Genomic DNA, 17273 nt, shown 5'->3' with positions numbered 1-17273 from the left:
GATGTAGACTAATAATAAAGGTTTTCTCAAATATGTGTGAATGAGACCAAGCACAACTCCAAATATGTTTCTGATGTCTTAAAACTCAAGAGTCAATTTGCATAAACGGTGCAGTACAATACGATAAAGGTATCACTGATTTGGGGCAGGCTGGTTTTCTAATAAAAGACTAGATGACAATATTAAAACACATATTACACTTGGTGATGAAATTACATTCTAAAAATCATGGAGCATTAAGTATCAGGCCTTTTCCTTCAAATTGAGTTAATCATTTTAGTATCTTGTACTACTAAGAACTAATTTATTTACCTCACCTTCATCTTTTCACTTCCTACAAGAATACAATGTTGGACTTCCCATTCACAATACGTCATAGTTAATTTGTTTTACTCTTATGCAAGGTAGATGTTACATAGCCCTGTGTCTATAAATAAGTTCAATATCTTCACTGCCCTTGTGGTGCTTCAGTCCAAAATCAATGCATAACCGTGGTTCCATGCGATTGGCTTGACTCCCAATCCTATATTACTTGCTGAAGGGGTTATTGAGGTTCAGATTGTTTCATTTCAATTGGAAATCCAGAGTAGCAGGTCAAACAGCTAGTCTCATATTGTTGATGATTGATGTGCATTATCTTAGCGATCTCTCTGTCTCAAATGCTATGGAGAAGAGGTGACTGGTTTTGCGACAAAGCTGGCTGGGCGCAGGATTTATGGTTCTCATCTGGTTATGGTCTGCTGGAGACAAGTCTGCGTCTGTAAGCACACATTTAATCAAAGGAAACGCACACCGCTGCTAATTTCACTGGTCCGAGTAGTGCTTGAGTGGTAAAAGTCCGATCCAGAATACAAATAAATAAGATAAATGACTTCTAGATTTGAAGGGGTGCTGAAGTCAGTCACTGGCAACATTTGTACATGAACTGTGACTCAACAAATGCGTATTTATGACAAACAGACCACAACATCAGTCTTCACAAAATAGTTGGTTTTAATATTACACTATTTTCTGATCCATGTTATAATGTTGTTTCCTCATCACAAACATACCTGGAGTTGTGTTTTGTTTCATTCATACATCTTTAACCCACAAACCCTGCATATGGCTGTGTTCTTCTCTCAAATGGAAAACACTGTGTTCCACTTTGTGATGTCATGTGGTTATACAGAAAGTGCTTCACTGTGTTTTTAAACTCCATACACCTCCACTAGAACCATCTGGATAATTTCAGCCCTGGAATTGCCAATTTCTACAGAACAAAAGGTAGAAGGTAGCTGTTAACACAAAAACTACCACTACATGACATTTGGAGTTTTGGAGATGCAGACAGGCTAATAATGTAGGATTACTCAAACATGTGTGAATGAAACAAAACACATCTCCAGGTATGTTTTTGAGGAGGTAACAGCATTGTAGCATGTCCAAAAGCAGATTGATCAACATTCACAGGGAACAAGCAAGATAGCAATGATGCCAAATTTGGTTTTCACAGGTAAATCAAAGGTTGTATTATTTTGTTATTTCACAGTTTTTCCATATTCAGCCCTAGTTAAATCAGGTATAATATTGTTTTCATGCTTTGTTCAATATTGATTTGAGACCAATTATAAAGCAATGTGTTGTGTTTGCCAACTGTACCCCAGTTGAACTTCTGTTGCTGCAAGATGAATACACAAAAACATGGAGATATAATATTAGTAAAAAGACCACAAGTGTTTTTTACAGTGCAGTTCTACCCCAAAAGCAATAAAGACTAAGCTATGAAGTAGGCAAGATGGATTTTGTGCACTGGCTAAGCTGCATAGCAAATGGACCCCTTTTTCACAATTCTTTTTTATTTGGCATTCTCTTAGATACAGTAGAGGGGGGAAGGGGAGACAACAGCCAGTATGAAATTATAATGCAAAAAAACAAAAGCATGCCCCAATCTTTTCTGATGCAAGAATCTCTCTTTTATGTCTTTTTTCTAGGCTGAACTAAAACATGTATTACTTGCTTTACAACCCAAACTATGTCTCTTGTCTGACCTTATCAAAAGTATACAGAATTTTGTGGATAGTCTTGCAGTTCATAAGATCTTGCTATCAAAACTTACTGATGGACCCTATTATGAGGTCCAGAAAAGGTCAAAGAGTGTTCCAGCCTTGAGGCTAGCTACATGGGCCAACTGACTACAACATCGATCAACATAAAAAGCAATGTTATAAAGCAAGAAGATGGATTTTGAATTTGGAAAACAGTGCAGCCTTCTATTGGAGCTGTAAAATATGTAATAAATAAAAAGCTGTTGTCAACATAGATAAAACTAGGACTTTAAAATGGATTGAATTTTAATCACAACTTAATTTTTAAACATTATTTCATCATTGCATGGTTCCTCCATACCCACCTCTTGTAACCAAGGTATATTTTGTATTTTTAGATTTCTATATTTTGACACTAGTTTCTTGCTATTTTTGCTACTTATTTTGAATTTATTATCACCATTTATATTTTTGCACTTCATTATTATATTTATTGTTATGTGTGAGCAATTGTGTCAAAATAATTTTCCATGTGGATCAATACAGTTTGTCTAAGTCTAAGTCTAAGCTTAAATCTTAACTGAGACTGAGACTCAGTAATTTCTAAACATCACTGGTATGGCTGGATATTTTTAATCGAGAAATCTGCAGCCAATCCTCTGTCAGTAAAGGCATGTTGTTTTTGAGCATGTTCAGGAAATCAGTATTGAAAGGCATTTTTTATTTGTTAAGACAAAATAAAACTGAAAATCATGACCAATGTAAGAATTGTCTAATTGTTTTGTCATATTGCCCAGTCCAATAGCTACAACCCCTTCTTTGAAAATTACAAAATGATATACATTCTGACCAAATTTGTTCTTATTTAGTCCTGGTACAGTCTTTATTCATACCTCAACTGTTTTAGTACACTGCTTATGACCACTGTAAGCTCTGGTTTGACCCTCTTTAGTCTTGGTTTACCCTGTTACAGACCTCTGCATTAAAAAAATATTATTTACATCAAACACAAATCACTACATACTATTTTTTCCATTATATTTTTACAGCCCTCACTACAGTCACAACACCATGTTATAAATTCTCATTAAATTTTCATGGGGCTTCAGACTTAATAAGAAGCTAATCAGAGGATGAAAGCACTTGCCAAATAAGGAGTGTTACTGGTCCCAACTTCACAGCTTGCCATTAAGAACCCCGCACCCCTCGGTATCCGCCCCTCTCCTTCCCAAATGCATACATCTACACACTCACAGCTCTGGCTCTGTGTCGGGGTGGAGCTACAGCGTCTTGTGGTGAATAATAGATGGGATCCGGGGGGTGCTAAGTCTTTTTATGCCGGGTCCTAAAGTGTAGCCCCGGGGCAGTTTGCATTGGCACCGACTCTTAAGCAGCAGCAGTAGCAGCAATAAAAAGACAGGAAGATTTTTGAAGGACTCAGTAAAGGCTAATAGTCTAATTACATGAACAGACATTGAAATATAAGTCTTGGTTTATACTTGGATAAAAGTGCACTATGTCACTTTTCTGTTAGAGGGTCTGCCACCTGCTTGCCTCCATGACGATACTACAGGATGACATTAAAAAAAGCTGAATCCATGAAGACAAGCTGGTGACATATTTGCAGGTTAGATCTGTTGAAAGGCACTTCATGTTTTTCATGGTATTTTGCATCAATAAAAAACTGTAACTGAATAAAAGTTGAATACTGTGAAACATTCAAGGAAAAATAAAAGCATCTCCATGGAGACAAGGCATCTTCCAGAAAAGTTACAAAGTGCATCTTTAAATCCATGCATAGTTCTGTATATCAGATTTGGACCTGGTTTATGTAGCACTGATCTAGCTGTGGTTTAGTCCATAATTAGGCTTCAAACGCTGTATTCACATGGTCTTGGTTTGGTTGGGATTTGCTCTTGGTTTAGTCCCGGTGTAGACTTGCTTTGGTCCAGTTCTAATCCTGATTTAATTCCAGATTTAGTCCCAGTTTTGTGGTGTGTGGACATACGTCTTAATCCTGGGCAACTCAAGGCATAATAATGGCACTGGTTTAGTTCTGGTTTACATTAGTTAAGTTCTGATTTAGGCACAGTTTACACATGTCTTACATCACTTACATCCTGGTTTAGGGTTCATTTATTCCTAGTAGACCTGGTTAAATCCTGGTTCAGACTGTCCCCAGAGCCATTTGCAGGGGCACTCCACTCCACTCCAATACCAGTAACAACAGCAATAAAGGCATCTCAGGCACTATACACCATCAGTATTCAGAGGGGCTACAAGGGTCAAATTACATCCAAGATTGTACAGAATTTGGAAAGATAAATAAGGACAGAAGGGGGTATTAGAACCAAAGTCGCAATAGATTTCATGTCCTACCAATAGGCCTTTAGGTCATTGTTCCGTCGCCTAAATTGTAAAGGACCAAAAATCAATACCAAAGCATTTGCTGGGTATGGCCTCACAGCAGGGAAAGAAATTTACATTTTACACCTGCTATTTGACACTTTAGATTCATTATGGAAGCATCCGAAGCCAGGATTATGAAAATGAACTTGTGTTGTTGTGGGTAGCCAAGCAGTCCAATGATTTAACAAACACAAATATGCACAGGACACAAACACAGCAGTGTAGTAAATAGTCCATTCCATCACCATTAGCAGAGCGTCATCTCCATATGCTCAGAGAATGTACGGCATGTGGTGGGAAAGGCATTGTTTTTCACTATGTACAATGCTTTCTCTGCTCCAGTCAAATAAGCAAATTCTAAGTAGTAAAATAAAAAAAATAAAAAAACAGCTATACAAGGGCAAAAATTTGTGCAAGTCAACTAGTCAAATCCTAGTTGTATATCTTTTGGTCACTAACACTTTGGTCAGTCAGATTGGATGACGTCAACATGAACATTGGTTTAGGTCTCCAGACCTTGAGCTAGGCTTTTTTGGGATTGGGGATTTTGCATTGTGTAACAGGTAACAGGGATAACAGGAGTGCAGAGAAAATATAAGGATATGGGGAGAACATAGAACATAAAACATAGAACTTAGTATAGCAAGCCCCTGGCAGTCAATCCTAAATCTGTTATTTATTTTGATGAAGAGTGTATTTTTTACTGCACTTGCTGATATCATCTACCACACCATAGTGCCAGTATACCGTAATGTGGACACGAATTTGAATAGTTTGTCACAAAACCTGTAATGAGTTATCAAGGACTTTGTTGCAGTTTGAAATCACACAATTCTTATGTAAATTATTAGATTCTCCTTGGGTCTCTAAGCCATTTGTGCCTTGATTGATGTACCCTTATATACTTATTGATAACTGTAATTGCTTGTCCATCTGTTGTTACATCCTCGTGTACTCCCTTTGAGGATACTGGGACCAGCTGATTGTGTAAATGAGTGCACTCCCATACAAAGTCACTGCTCCGCCCACAGACCCAGTGAGGCGTGGGATTGGAGCAAGGCAAAGGTCAACGCCAGTGACATCATTAAAATGTGACATCATTAAAGTGTCCCGCTGCTACGGGCAACCACTGCCTGAGGGGAACCCCTCACACCTCAGCCAGCCACCATGAGGGACTGACACGAGAATGTGTGGTCTGGCACAACCTGCTGTTTCACACCAAGCATAGTTTAGATCAGGTTAAAGCCTGGTTAAACCTGCTGGATTCTATAGAGTCTATAGAGTCCATCTTATTCCTAATATACATCAACTGTTTTATAATAACTTTTAGTCTCAGAATCTTGGGTGTGAGGAAATCCACTCAAAGCCTTAGAATATTTTGAATCAGTTTTAACAATGGAACTCTTCTGGAATACGGAAAGTGGCTAAACTTTACGGAAAGTGGCTAAACCCAGGTACATAGTGAATAACTGGTTTAGACTTGGTAAAATCAAGTTTTTGTTGACCTGGTGTAGTCCTTATAGTTATGTTCTCCTGGTAATACTTGGTGGTTTCTAGGTTTAGTTCAAAGGAAGTCCTGGTTTAGACTGGGTTTAGACCTGTTTCACTTCTGGTTGGCCTCAACTTATCAGCAGTAGCAGCAAAAGCATAAAGGCATTTTACCACTTTGTAGAATTTATGATCATTGGTGACAGACCCAGACACAAGCAGCATGATCCCTGACTCCAGTGCACTTAGACACAGCTAGTGTGGGCAACTCTACACATTAGTAATATACGAGACACAACGCCGAACTATAAATCAAAGCAATAAAATGACAAAAGTATTTGAACAGCACAGATGGACCAGCGGCTAGACGAAATTTTTACAACCCTAGACATCTTACGATCCCAAAACAACACAAAGCCAAGTGTATAGACATGCAAAATGAGAGGCACTGCATGGAAGAAACCTCAAATAGAAGAGAAGATGAGAAAATCCCCCTCCTGCTTTTTGCACACATCAAACAAAGATATCCATCATAGCACGCTCCAACCACCCCCTCTCTACTTCTGAAGCACTCACTGTGTGTTTAGCCGTGACAGCGAATCATATGTTAGTGCACGAACACAAGTGAAATGATGATGCTAGCCTGTTTTTTATAATTAAGAAGCTGCTGGGCAAGTGGAGCAATGCGATGCAGACAGTGTTATTTGTCTCAAGGGTTGGATTTTATCATGTTTTGAGGGAAAAAATGGTTGAGGGTGGCATATGTGACCCACCCTTCTGTCACCATAAACCTCAACATGATAGACTGAATGTGATTGATAATTCTTCCAGTCAATGCTTTATAACATGTGTATAACTTGTGCACACATTTGAGTGATTCTTCTAACTCTGACGTGATAAAGTTCAGCAGTATGTAGATCTGCATCTTTGAAGAAATTAGTTTATATGTGATATTGGTATAGTTATTTTTGCTTGACATTTAAAAATTTAATTTCTTAATTCTGCCAGTTTTGTAGGCTAAATGAAAATCTACATACATCTATTGATTTTAAGATATTGCTAAATTATTACTAAAATTACTAAAATTACTAAAATTAAACTGTATGACTCAAACAGAAGCTGAAAATGTTACTTATATGTTTTGTCCCAATAGTCCATTCATTCACCCACCCTTTATGTGAAAACGTAAAAAAAGAACTTAATATTTGATATAACATGTCACCAAACCCAAACAAGAACAAAAGCAAAAATAGTATAAATTGTTAACTATAAATCAATAATTTATAACAAGACTTATATTTTATGCAACACTACTGTATTTCACTTGAGCACTGCATTATACAATACGTTAGGCTCTGCTTTGTCTGGCTATTACCACTAGCGCTATGATTGGATTGGCTTATTGATATCAGGGCACTAGTTGTTCTGTATGTCCAACACTGAGCCGGTAATGAGAAATAATCAATGATGCGTAAGGCTCCGGGCGGACAAGTGCGTTTGATTGGTTGGCCCATATTGATATCGAAGTATTGACCAAGACACGTTTAATGGGATGCTCATCAGGAGGCTCGTTTGTGGTAAATAAGGAGCACAAAACTGTCAGGAATAAGGGATTTCACTCTAATGCGGCGCGTGGCATTGTCAAACCCCAATGCAAAATCTTAGGCACTGGAGAGAGGGAAACGAGGTCTATTTTTCAGTGAGCTGCCAAAAAATTAGGCCACCTTTACCGCCCTTGTCTCGTGCCTTTTCAACAAGTGAATAATATCTGTCAAATATTCATTCATCAATTGTCAAATACCCAAAGACAGTAGTACATTATATTGCCACGTGCAAAGCTTAACGAGGGGTCCTAATTGTCAGGATCTTAAAATAGGTATGATGCATGGGAAGCCACCTCACCATCTCCTGAGACACACATTAACGCCAAATGGATGAATATTACGCACGGATGATTAAAGACAAGTTTGCGCTTTAACGTGCTAAACTAATAATATAATTACACTGCCACGTACTTCTGCTATAAGGTATATCAACCACAATGAGACGAAACGTGTGTTAATACCTTCGGTTGCATAGTTGTGGTCGCGAAGGAAGCCGCTGTTGATTTTCCGGGTGTCACTGTCTTCGTCCATTGAGAAATCGTCTGGTTCTGAATCTTGTAACGAGCGTCAGACGTGCTCCCATCATCCCGCGACCCGGTACCGTCAGCAGGTGGGCTGTGGGACGAGCGGGGGGGCTGTCATGACTTTAGACCTCCACGCAATGATCAGAAATTACCTTGTGATGATGGTGATGTCAATACACGCGAGTCGTGTCAGAAAAACGCGCAACGGTAAGAGCGATTCCGGTAAACCTGGATGAATAAGTCCAGCCACATAAACGGAAAGAAGATTTACGTCCAGAAAAAAGGGTTGCACAAAAATGACTCGAAGATGCTGGAACAGCGGGTGGCGCACTCTGTAAATCTCTTTTGGAGGATAGGAGTTTAGGCAGCTCAAGTTGCCCCCTCCCAGTGGCAATGGGGAGGGCGGGATTATGCGTCAACAAGCGTGCTCCAAACACTTGACTATGCTCATGTCAGCCCGGCGTTGTCGCTTTAGTTTAGTCGCCTCTTCTTGTCTTTCCGATCCAACAGGGTTTCCTCTGAGGTCCTTCTCTTGTCTCCTCTCATTCATTCCCGCCGCCCTCAGCTGACTCACTGCCGGATAGCGCAGAGCAGCACTTCTAGTTACCCACTCTCTACCACTGCCGCTGCTGCTGCTGCTGCTGCTGGTGCCGGGCCCCTCCCATACTGCCTGCAGCCTGCCAGCGTCAAAACCACCCGCTCGATCCAAAGCAGCAGCCTGTGGAGTGAGACGCAGTTCTAGATCCGTGCTCTCCAAATCCTGACCACCAACCTGCGCAGTGCGTGTAAAGCTGACAGTTACCTTCTGGTCTTATAGTGGCAGGTTGTTGGTCATTAGCCCGGACCTTGCTCTGTCAACACGTACCAAGGATAGATAATGCTGCAAAGGAACTCTCCTTATTCACTAAGTCCATTATTTTGCCTCGTTTTGCAACATGACAAGCGCAGGTGTTTCTTGGCTTTCTTCCAAAATCATGTTTATTGATATGCAGTAATGCACACATATGCTGAATATTAATCCTCCCTTTTAGAATCAATTTGCATTATAAATTCATTACAATTTACAATCTATTGGCTATGCATAGTCTTACATATTATCAACATGGTGGGACCAGTCAAATTGCATGTTTTCATCTCTCTTTAAAAGTGCTATTCCAATGTCTGTGGTTCTGATGTTGCCAGTAAAGCCTAATGCAATGATGTCTAATCTTGTAGCTTGTCATTCTAAAGTATAAAATTTAAATGCAGCAATTTAGAACAGCAGATGTTTATTAATTGTGGATGCATGCAGCAAGACTGAAGAAGTGGCAGGGAAGGATTACATGATGGGAGAGCCACAGATTTAAGAAAACAGATTAGGATGAAGTGAGAGAGGCCACTGGTAAAGAGAAAATAGCGACGCTGATTAATTAGATTAGTAGGTCTCCAGTCTGCAGCTCTTTCTGGAAAGTACCAATTGGGTTTAAGAACAGCGCAGACAGCATATTCACGGGGTCTTTGCCTGGTCTAGAGCATATAGGTCAGCAAGTTACCGACTGATCTGCTGACTAGGCCAAAATTACAATATTACTAATGACAGGACCCTTGAGGGCAAGTTATAATAAGTGAAAATGGTTTTGTATTTCCTTGAACCATATCCTTCAGTGAATAGCTTAACTAAAAATATAACCAACAGTTAGTTTTACCATTTCTACTTCAGACTAAGACTACCAGTACATTTTATGCAGGACACATATTGAATTTCTATGCTATATAGTCATAATATACATCTGTGGATCATTATGATATATTTTGAACATTTTAAATTGCAATATTATGATTGCAACTTATTAAAAGCAACAATTCCGTAGACTTCCAGGTTGAGGAAAGTGGAGCTGACTTACGTCTCTCACTTTACGGTATTTTGCAGAGAAAAAAGTAAGTAAAAAGCAGTAAGTGTGAAGCAGGGGTGAAAATGAGAATTACACAGACATGCATTAATCACTCTAAATACAACTTTGAAAGGAAAGAAGAGAAGGGAAAACAAATATAACAGCTTTTAAAAGTAAAATTATCATAATATGTACTTGGAATAATAATACTGACCATAAAATTATATGACTGAAGCAGTGTTTGGAGTTATCATGCCGCATAATAGACATCAATGCCACGTTAGAAGTCTTATACTATCCATGAAACAATTTGACAGCATAAAGGCGTGCGTATCTTGTCTAAGCAGCCCAACAGCAAAGAGATAACATAAACCTTTACTGTGGTTATTATTGTGATCCAAGCCATAGACAATCCTCATGAAATCGCCTCTCTGTCAAAGCCTAATTTCTGATGTGAGTGTATATCAGTGTGACTGTGCCTGCCTGCCGCGCCCTTGCCCTTATCTAACCTCTTTAACCCAAATCTCCTCGTCCCCACAAAGGGAAACCTGGGTATCTCCCCACTCTCCACTACAGCGAGCCTCAACAGCACCACACCGAATAAAGAGATTGCGGACCCCCCTCTCTTAAATGCATTAGCGCTCTAATCCACAGGACATTTGCACATCCAATCCCATGCTCTGGACTAATGGGGGTCTGGCTGTGCGGGGGTCTGGCTGTTCTCACTAGAAAACAGGGACATCCTACACATGCTATTTTACAGGCCATCACCTTCAAGCCTCCACTGGAATACATTACAGCGCATTATCCAGGCAGAGGTAATGAAACCCGCTGGAGCATTGTCAAGGATCCACCGATTCACATAGTTTCATATTTACACTCTTGTGCTCCGTTAATGAAATTCGCAGAGAGACGCTGCCATCCTTGACCTCTTGGTTCTGACTGAGTGGACAGTGGTGCTCCCCGTCTCTATCAATATTTAAACAAAGGAATCAGCATTCACACGAAAAGGCTGAGTTACAGATGAGCAGCGGGACAGAAAGATATTAAAATACCAAAACAATAGATTGTATTGTTAACTGGAGCTATTCAAGACATGTGGTACAGTGGGTAGCTTCTTCATGGGTATATGGGCATATAATCTGGACATTACACTTTGACAATCTTGGCTGAATCCCATTTGGTTGTGAGAAGAAAATTACAAAAAAAAATATTACGGACTGAAAAACATTGTGGATTTCTGTGGAATCAATGAGCAAAGCACTGAACTCTGTTGATGTGAAAGAAATGTCATTTGATAAAAATTATGGGTGACCAATGAGCTGCTTCCTTTCACATGCCTCACTAAAAAATAATTTGATTACCAGGAAAGAATGTTCCAAAGTATGTCAATAATATAAAATGCATTAAAATGATTCTGAATAGAGTACTAATATTTTTTGATTGTTTAGGAAAATACCAACTTACAAGTACAGACCTATAACTTGGATACTTGAACTTACATGTTTAATGCCATACTGTGAGCAACAATATTATGTCCATGGACACAAGCAGGTGGCAAACTCTCCATCAGAAAAGTTACATTGTGCACATTTTAAGTGTGTAAATATTGTGGATAAGATTGACAAGTGAAGGGCAGGGCTGGCAGTTAAAGGCACACATACATTTGACTGTATAATGAAGGAATAAGTGGATGCTGCTCCAAGGCACAGCAAAGGATCAATGCAGCCCCTTAATAAGACCCCCACCCCTCCTGCCCACGTCCTGGTCTCTTTGCTTGTGTGCCAATCTCCCTTATCCCCAATGCACCTTCCCAATTCTGCTAAGTCTTTAGTTAGGCCCCGCAATGGTTATAGCGCTGTAAGAAATATGGTCTCAAAGCAACAATGCACTAAGGAAGCAACTCCAACTGTTACACAGCTTGACAAGCACCCCCCTGTTAATACAAATATCCTCGGAGCATTTTGTCGAAAGGTTTCCAGTTTCTTAACCCCATACTAGTTGCTTTCCCCTTCCCAAACCCACTTGTACCGCCTTGACTCTCTCGTTCATTACACCGCATCTCAGGGTCCGTTGGGTAAAGGCGAGTGACAGTGCGTCTCCAAACCAGCTGCTGTGAATCAGACTTGTATAGGAAGGGCTCTGGGGGGGTAGCGAGCCCAATTGTAGAGCGTGTCCTCAATTCTCCTCGATCATATGGACAAAGTGGGTTAAATTAGGATTGCAAGCCAAACATAGGGACACAATCACATGGCAATGATATTTTAGTCATGCCCAATTGGTTTTCTTGATGTGCGGTAATTGGCTGACCTGGAGATGCCGATGCAGGGCTAATAGAGGAGAGGGTGCTGTCTGCATAACAAGCAATATATGATGCAGACATGCTTTGACATACAGACAGTTACTTTGGGCAGGTACATTTAACTGTCCCAACAGTATTAATGCAAGAATCTATATAACTTTCAGCAATGTATTTTACATTATTTATGGCATGTCCTTCACTGATTCACTGTATCTTGTCTTAGATTGAAACAGAGATGTAAGATAACCCTACTGCCAAACAAAGAAGCTGAAAACTCAGAATATCTATAATTCACATTCATTCATAAGACCCATCTGAGCATAAAAAGAGATTATGTAAACTTTTAAGAGACATAAAGCATATGTTTTCATTGTTGTCCCTTCATTTTTCCAGTCAATGTTGTATTTTGAGTGGTTTGTGCATATGTATTTTGTTTTCAGATTTTAAATGGTGAGACATGTACGATTCAGTATAGGTGTGTTACCATTTTACATTGATGTTGCTGTACTGCTGTTTTCAAATAGAAGTAAGCTGTTTCTTTCTTTGAATAAGTCATTTTAGATAAATATTGCAATTGAAAACATCCAAAATATAAAATATTGATCCAGGGGCATCATTGCCTATAACTATATAATATACAAAAGTAATATGTGGTCTAAGAAATAACTGAAAAAGTGTAACTATATGAGCTATATTTGAAGCAGCTATGATCATTTTTTTCCCCAAATCCATAAAGGGTTTGAGTATGATGTCACATTAATTTATATGTGCAATTATGAATCCAATAAAAGTATATCGCTCATAAAACCAGAGGAGAGGACACAAAGGACATTGAATTCATCATTAATCAAAGGACCCCAAAATTAAAATGCACTAAAGTATACTGAGCAAAGTTACCCTTATGGGCTAGCTAAGAGTGTGTGGTAACCAAAACTTTTATAGTACTAATTTTCCTGTCAGTTGATAGGGTTTTAATCCACTGTTATTAAACAAATCAGGATAATAATTGTTTAGAGACACTGGGTCCTGCCTATAAACATTGTGTTGCGTTAGCCGCTCAGCCTGCGCTGGCATTAGGAGAAGCTCAACACATGGGGGTAATAGGATTGCCCTGGCAGTCCATCTGTCACTGGACTGAGCAGCAGCAGCACCAGCACAGCCCCCCAAAAAGAGCACTTTGGTCTGTGTAAACCTGTTCAGTCTGCCCTTTCCCTGCTTTCTCCTTTGAGATACTTTTAGTTAGTTTAGCATTGAACATACAACTTAAATAAAACTAGGCCTGTCACGATAACACATTTTGAAGAGAAATATTTTGACTGAAATAAATATAGATAATAAATAATAATACTGAAACTAATTTATGCCACTGACACAATAACCCAAGAACAGAGAATCACAAAAACTATTCTAAATGTAAAATATTGTTAAAGAATCATGAGCTGCAATAAATGAACAGCAGAAAGAAACATTTTAGTAGTTAGTCTGCATCTGTAATGAGTCATAGAAGTTATTAATTCAGCACTTTACAGTTTAAATCTAATAATGCAGCCAAAACATAACCAAATACACCCCATAGTGCAAAGAAAATGTATAGACGATAAATACTGACCTCCCTATAAATTGTTCCAGCTTTCACAAATTGAACAATAAGTTGATATTGTAATTATTATGACAGGCCTAAACAAAAGATTTCTAAAGTGCCACAGAGTTTGAGAATGCAGCTAAGGGGATCTCCAACTATTTCTAATAGTGTTTTTGATTTTGATACTAACTACTTCTGATACAGCTCAACATCATTCTAAAGCTATTCAGGAAAAGTTCATTTCTTTCCTGTGAATGTGAGTTTTTTAGTACCAACACCTGCTCAAATTGGTATTTTAGTTATACTATCATTATATAATGATAGTATTCTTAGTTATACTATCATTACTAGTTTTAGTATTGATTTTCAGTACTTTTGAGAAGCCTGACTGCTAATGCAAATCACAATATTCTAATAAGCTTATCCTAAAAGAAAAAAGTATATATGTAAACTGTTAGACTACATCGCAACCTTCAAAAGGCATACAGTATTGTCACTGTGCAGGTTTTTGGTATGGTATCTCAAGATCATAGAGCTAATCTCAAATATAAATTATTTGTTTCAGCTTTTGAGTATATTCCTATTGGACATTTGTATGAAAAGAGTGAACACTGAATAGACCATACAAAAAACTGCTTCCTGTTATAACATTATCACATGCTGGAATCAGTGCCAGAGCCTTGCCTGGGCTCAGAGAAAAGGTTACTTTCGGAAAGACATCTGCAGTAAAAACCAAGCCAAATGAATTCACTGTACATACGAGGACAGGTGAATTGCTGAGGTGAAGAAAAAAAGCAAAATGGTGAGAATGAGCCTGTCTCATGGGAGCTTGCATGCATCTTTAAATATAAAAACGTGGTTACTGTTCTGTTAATAGACTACAGATGGAGATACATGGCAGCGGCTGGTGGGCTGAATAGACTGCAAGATTGTGTGGGGGAGGGTGATGGTGAGAGAGAGAGAGAGAGAGAGAGAGAGAGAGAGAGAGAGAGAGAGAGAGAGAGAGAGAGAAAGAGAGAAGAAATCAAAAGATGGATTCAGAGTTTTGGTAAAGGGCATTAAAAAGGGCTAGAGGCTGTCCCTAAATCAGCACACTTTACTCTCCCTGCCATCACAATTACATCAGGAGCAAACTAATGCTGCACTGCTCTGAGACTGCGCCGATTGGATTTACCCCTCTCTCCTCCTCCTCACCCCTCCCCCATCACCACTTCCTCCCCCCACTCCCCCTCCTCCCTCTGTTCAACCCTCTCCCCTGATAATGAATTAATTGAAAAGAACGCATGTACAATGATTAGCTCAGGACGGAGCTTTTTGGGTGAAAATTAATCAAGCAAGATGATTGGGTTTGTATCAACATCACTGTTGTTTAATGTTAACCACACCTAACATAACTATATATATAAATCCTTATGTATTCACTTACTTTGGCACATCTGTTAAAAAATATGAGTATGGTGAATGTTTTATTTTACTGGTAATACTGGTGATTGAAATACCCATAGAACAAAGTATTAACATGGCCTATAATGTAATCAATATAGTCATCATTTTGAATTTTTTTGTTGATACCCAAAACAATGTTCTGTTTTGCAATGTCTAGGAATTCCTGTTTAAAATGATATTATATGAATTAAGCTAACTAATATCATTCTGTGCATGCTTAAGACAGTGTCGCTAAATGTGTAGTATTTTTATTTATTAATTTATTTTGGGCTTATATAACACATAACAATAAAAAGAGGCACACTAGATTAAAAAGTAGGTGCAGGAAGAGGCAAAAAACCTCAAAGGGCTTATAGTAGACACTATATAAACCATGCATACTGCTATTTCATTACAGAGATAATTATAAACTGTAAACTGAATGCCCAATAAAATCACAAAGGGTTATGTATGTTATATGAAAAGAATGTTTTTTCCACAGACTAAACAAAGAAAATAATGCTATAGTAGATAATATAAATGCTCATATATTAGCACTATGTAAAAATAAGGGTGTGTTCATATGTGGCGTTCACACAGTCTATGGATAAATTATGCCACTTAACTGAAACGCATTGCCTTCATTGTACCTCAGTGGTTGCTAGGAAACTGCAATTGAACTGGCATTGCAGTACAGCATAACAGCTGTCTCCATAATTGGACAATTAAGATCTTAAAATGTCATTATTTTAGCCATATTCATCACAATAAAGGTTCAAGCGCTTCCCCAACATGTTCTCTACCGGTTGGGTTAATGGGCCGAACATGAGACGCCGTGTTCCTCGTGAGGCTTGCTTTCATTAGTGGAATTATGATTGATGCAGTAAAAGTTATGAAGATGCAAAAACAGGAGTAAGAGCAAATGAGTTAATATAATTTAGTAGCGATTCAATTTCCAATCTATTTTTTTTAGTTCAGATTTCTAACATTCACACTCATAAGCATACTGAAAATACAAACTACTTTCTTGCATTAGTTTAGCTGTTCTCATTTCAGTCTCTTAATGCAACTGGAGTTGTTGACAATGTGAATAATAAAACTTTTATTGCAAATCTAATTGCAGTCCCCCCCCCCCAAAACCGTGCAGTCCTAGTTCCCAGATTTAAAGAGCTCATATTCCAGCATGTTCATTTCTGATAATGTTGTTTCCTCGTCACAAACATACCTTTAGTTGTGTTTTGTTTCATTCACACTCACAAACAATGTGTATTTAGGTTGTGTTGTCTCTGTTGTCTGTTCCACCTCGTAATGTCATGTAATTTCAACCCTGTTACCAATTTCTACTGAACTAAAGGTTAAACGGTAGATGTTAACATGAAAACTATCACTTCATGACATCACACGGTGGAACAGAGCATTCTGAACTTGCAGTTATAGACAGACTTATACAAACATGTGTGAATGAAACATAACACAATTCTGAGTACGTTTTTGATGAAGCAACGATATTATAACATGGCTTAAAGCTCACAAGAGTTGATTTTGTGTAATATAGGACCTTTAGTAACACGGTAGAAGAATATTCGTTTGTTTACAGAGGACATTTGACTATCTGAATAATTACTGCCTTTGTGATTTGCTAATAACAGTCGTCCAAATTCTTGCCACACTAAACTGTAATGAACCACGGTGTTTGGGAAGCTTAGCACTGTTAACTTCACTATATTTATCCAGCACTTTCTTTTTATGTGCAGATAAAACGCATAGAGAGGAAAGTAGGTTAAGCAGGTTAGAGTCAGAGCGACAAAGCCATGGCACCTCCCAGTCGCCCAGCCCTTTTAAACATAAGGCTTAGGTTCAGTACCATGGACAGCTCTGCAGACTCTGAGGCAGACACAAAACAGCCCCGAAATAATAGCAACCAGGGAAAATCTACCATGAAATCTAACTAAATAAACGGGAACGCACAGCAGTTTTAAAACATGAATTAAAAGTTTGTAATTAAATTGGCAGAATAAAATCATTTAAATTGTGAGTATAG

The 17273-nt window shown here is 38.6% G+C and overlaps 1 protein-coding gene across 3 annotated transcripts in view; it reads right to left on the bottom strand.

Annotated features, from left to right (window-relative positions):
* The window catches only part of LOC110162417 (serine/threonine-protein phosphatase 2A 55 kDa regulatory subunit B beta isoform), an 85524-nt gene that overhangs the window by 33488 nt on the left and 34763 nt on the right, over positions 1 to 17273 (bottom strand). The window contains exons 1-2 of one of the 3 annotated variants that reach the window (XM_055159475.1): positions 8205 to 8547; positions 7990 to 8143 (exon numbers count right to left, since the gene is read on the bottom strand). The exons of 1 other annotated variant lie outside the window; for it this stretch is intronic. In XM_055159475.1, the coding sequence (XP_055015450.1) occupies positions 7990 to 8059 (70 nt within the window). In that variant the 5' untranslated portion in view covers positions 8060 to 8143; positions 8205 to 8547. Of the gene's footprint in view, positions 1 to 7989; positions 8548 to 17273 lie in introns of those variants that run through there. One more of the 3 variants, XM_020927312.2, reaches the window with a different exon arrangement.

This window comes from Boleophthalmus pectinirostris, unplaced genomic scaffold (assembly GCF_026225935.1).
Source record: "Boleophthalmus pectinirostris isolate CB_2022bp ecotype Guang Dong unplaced genomic scaffold, ASM2622593v1 HiC_scaffold_23, whole genome shotgun sequence".
NCBI lineage: Eukaryota > Metazoa > Chordata > Actinopteri > Gobiiformes > Gobiidae > Boleophthalmus > Boleophthalmus pectinirostris.
Note: the sequence above shows the minus strand (reverse complement) of the source record. Positions and strands in the feature narration are given on the sequence as shown.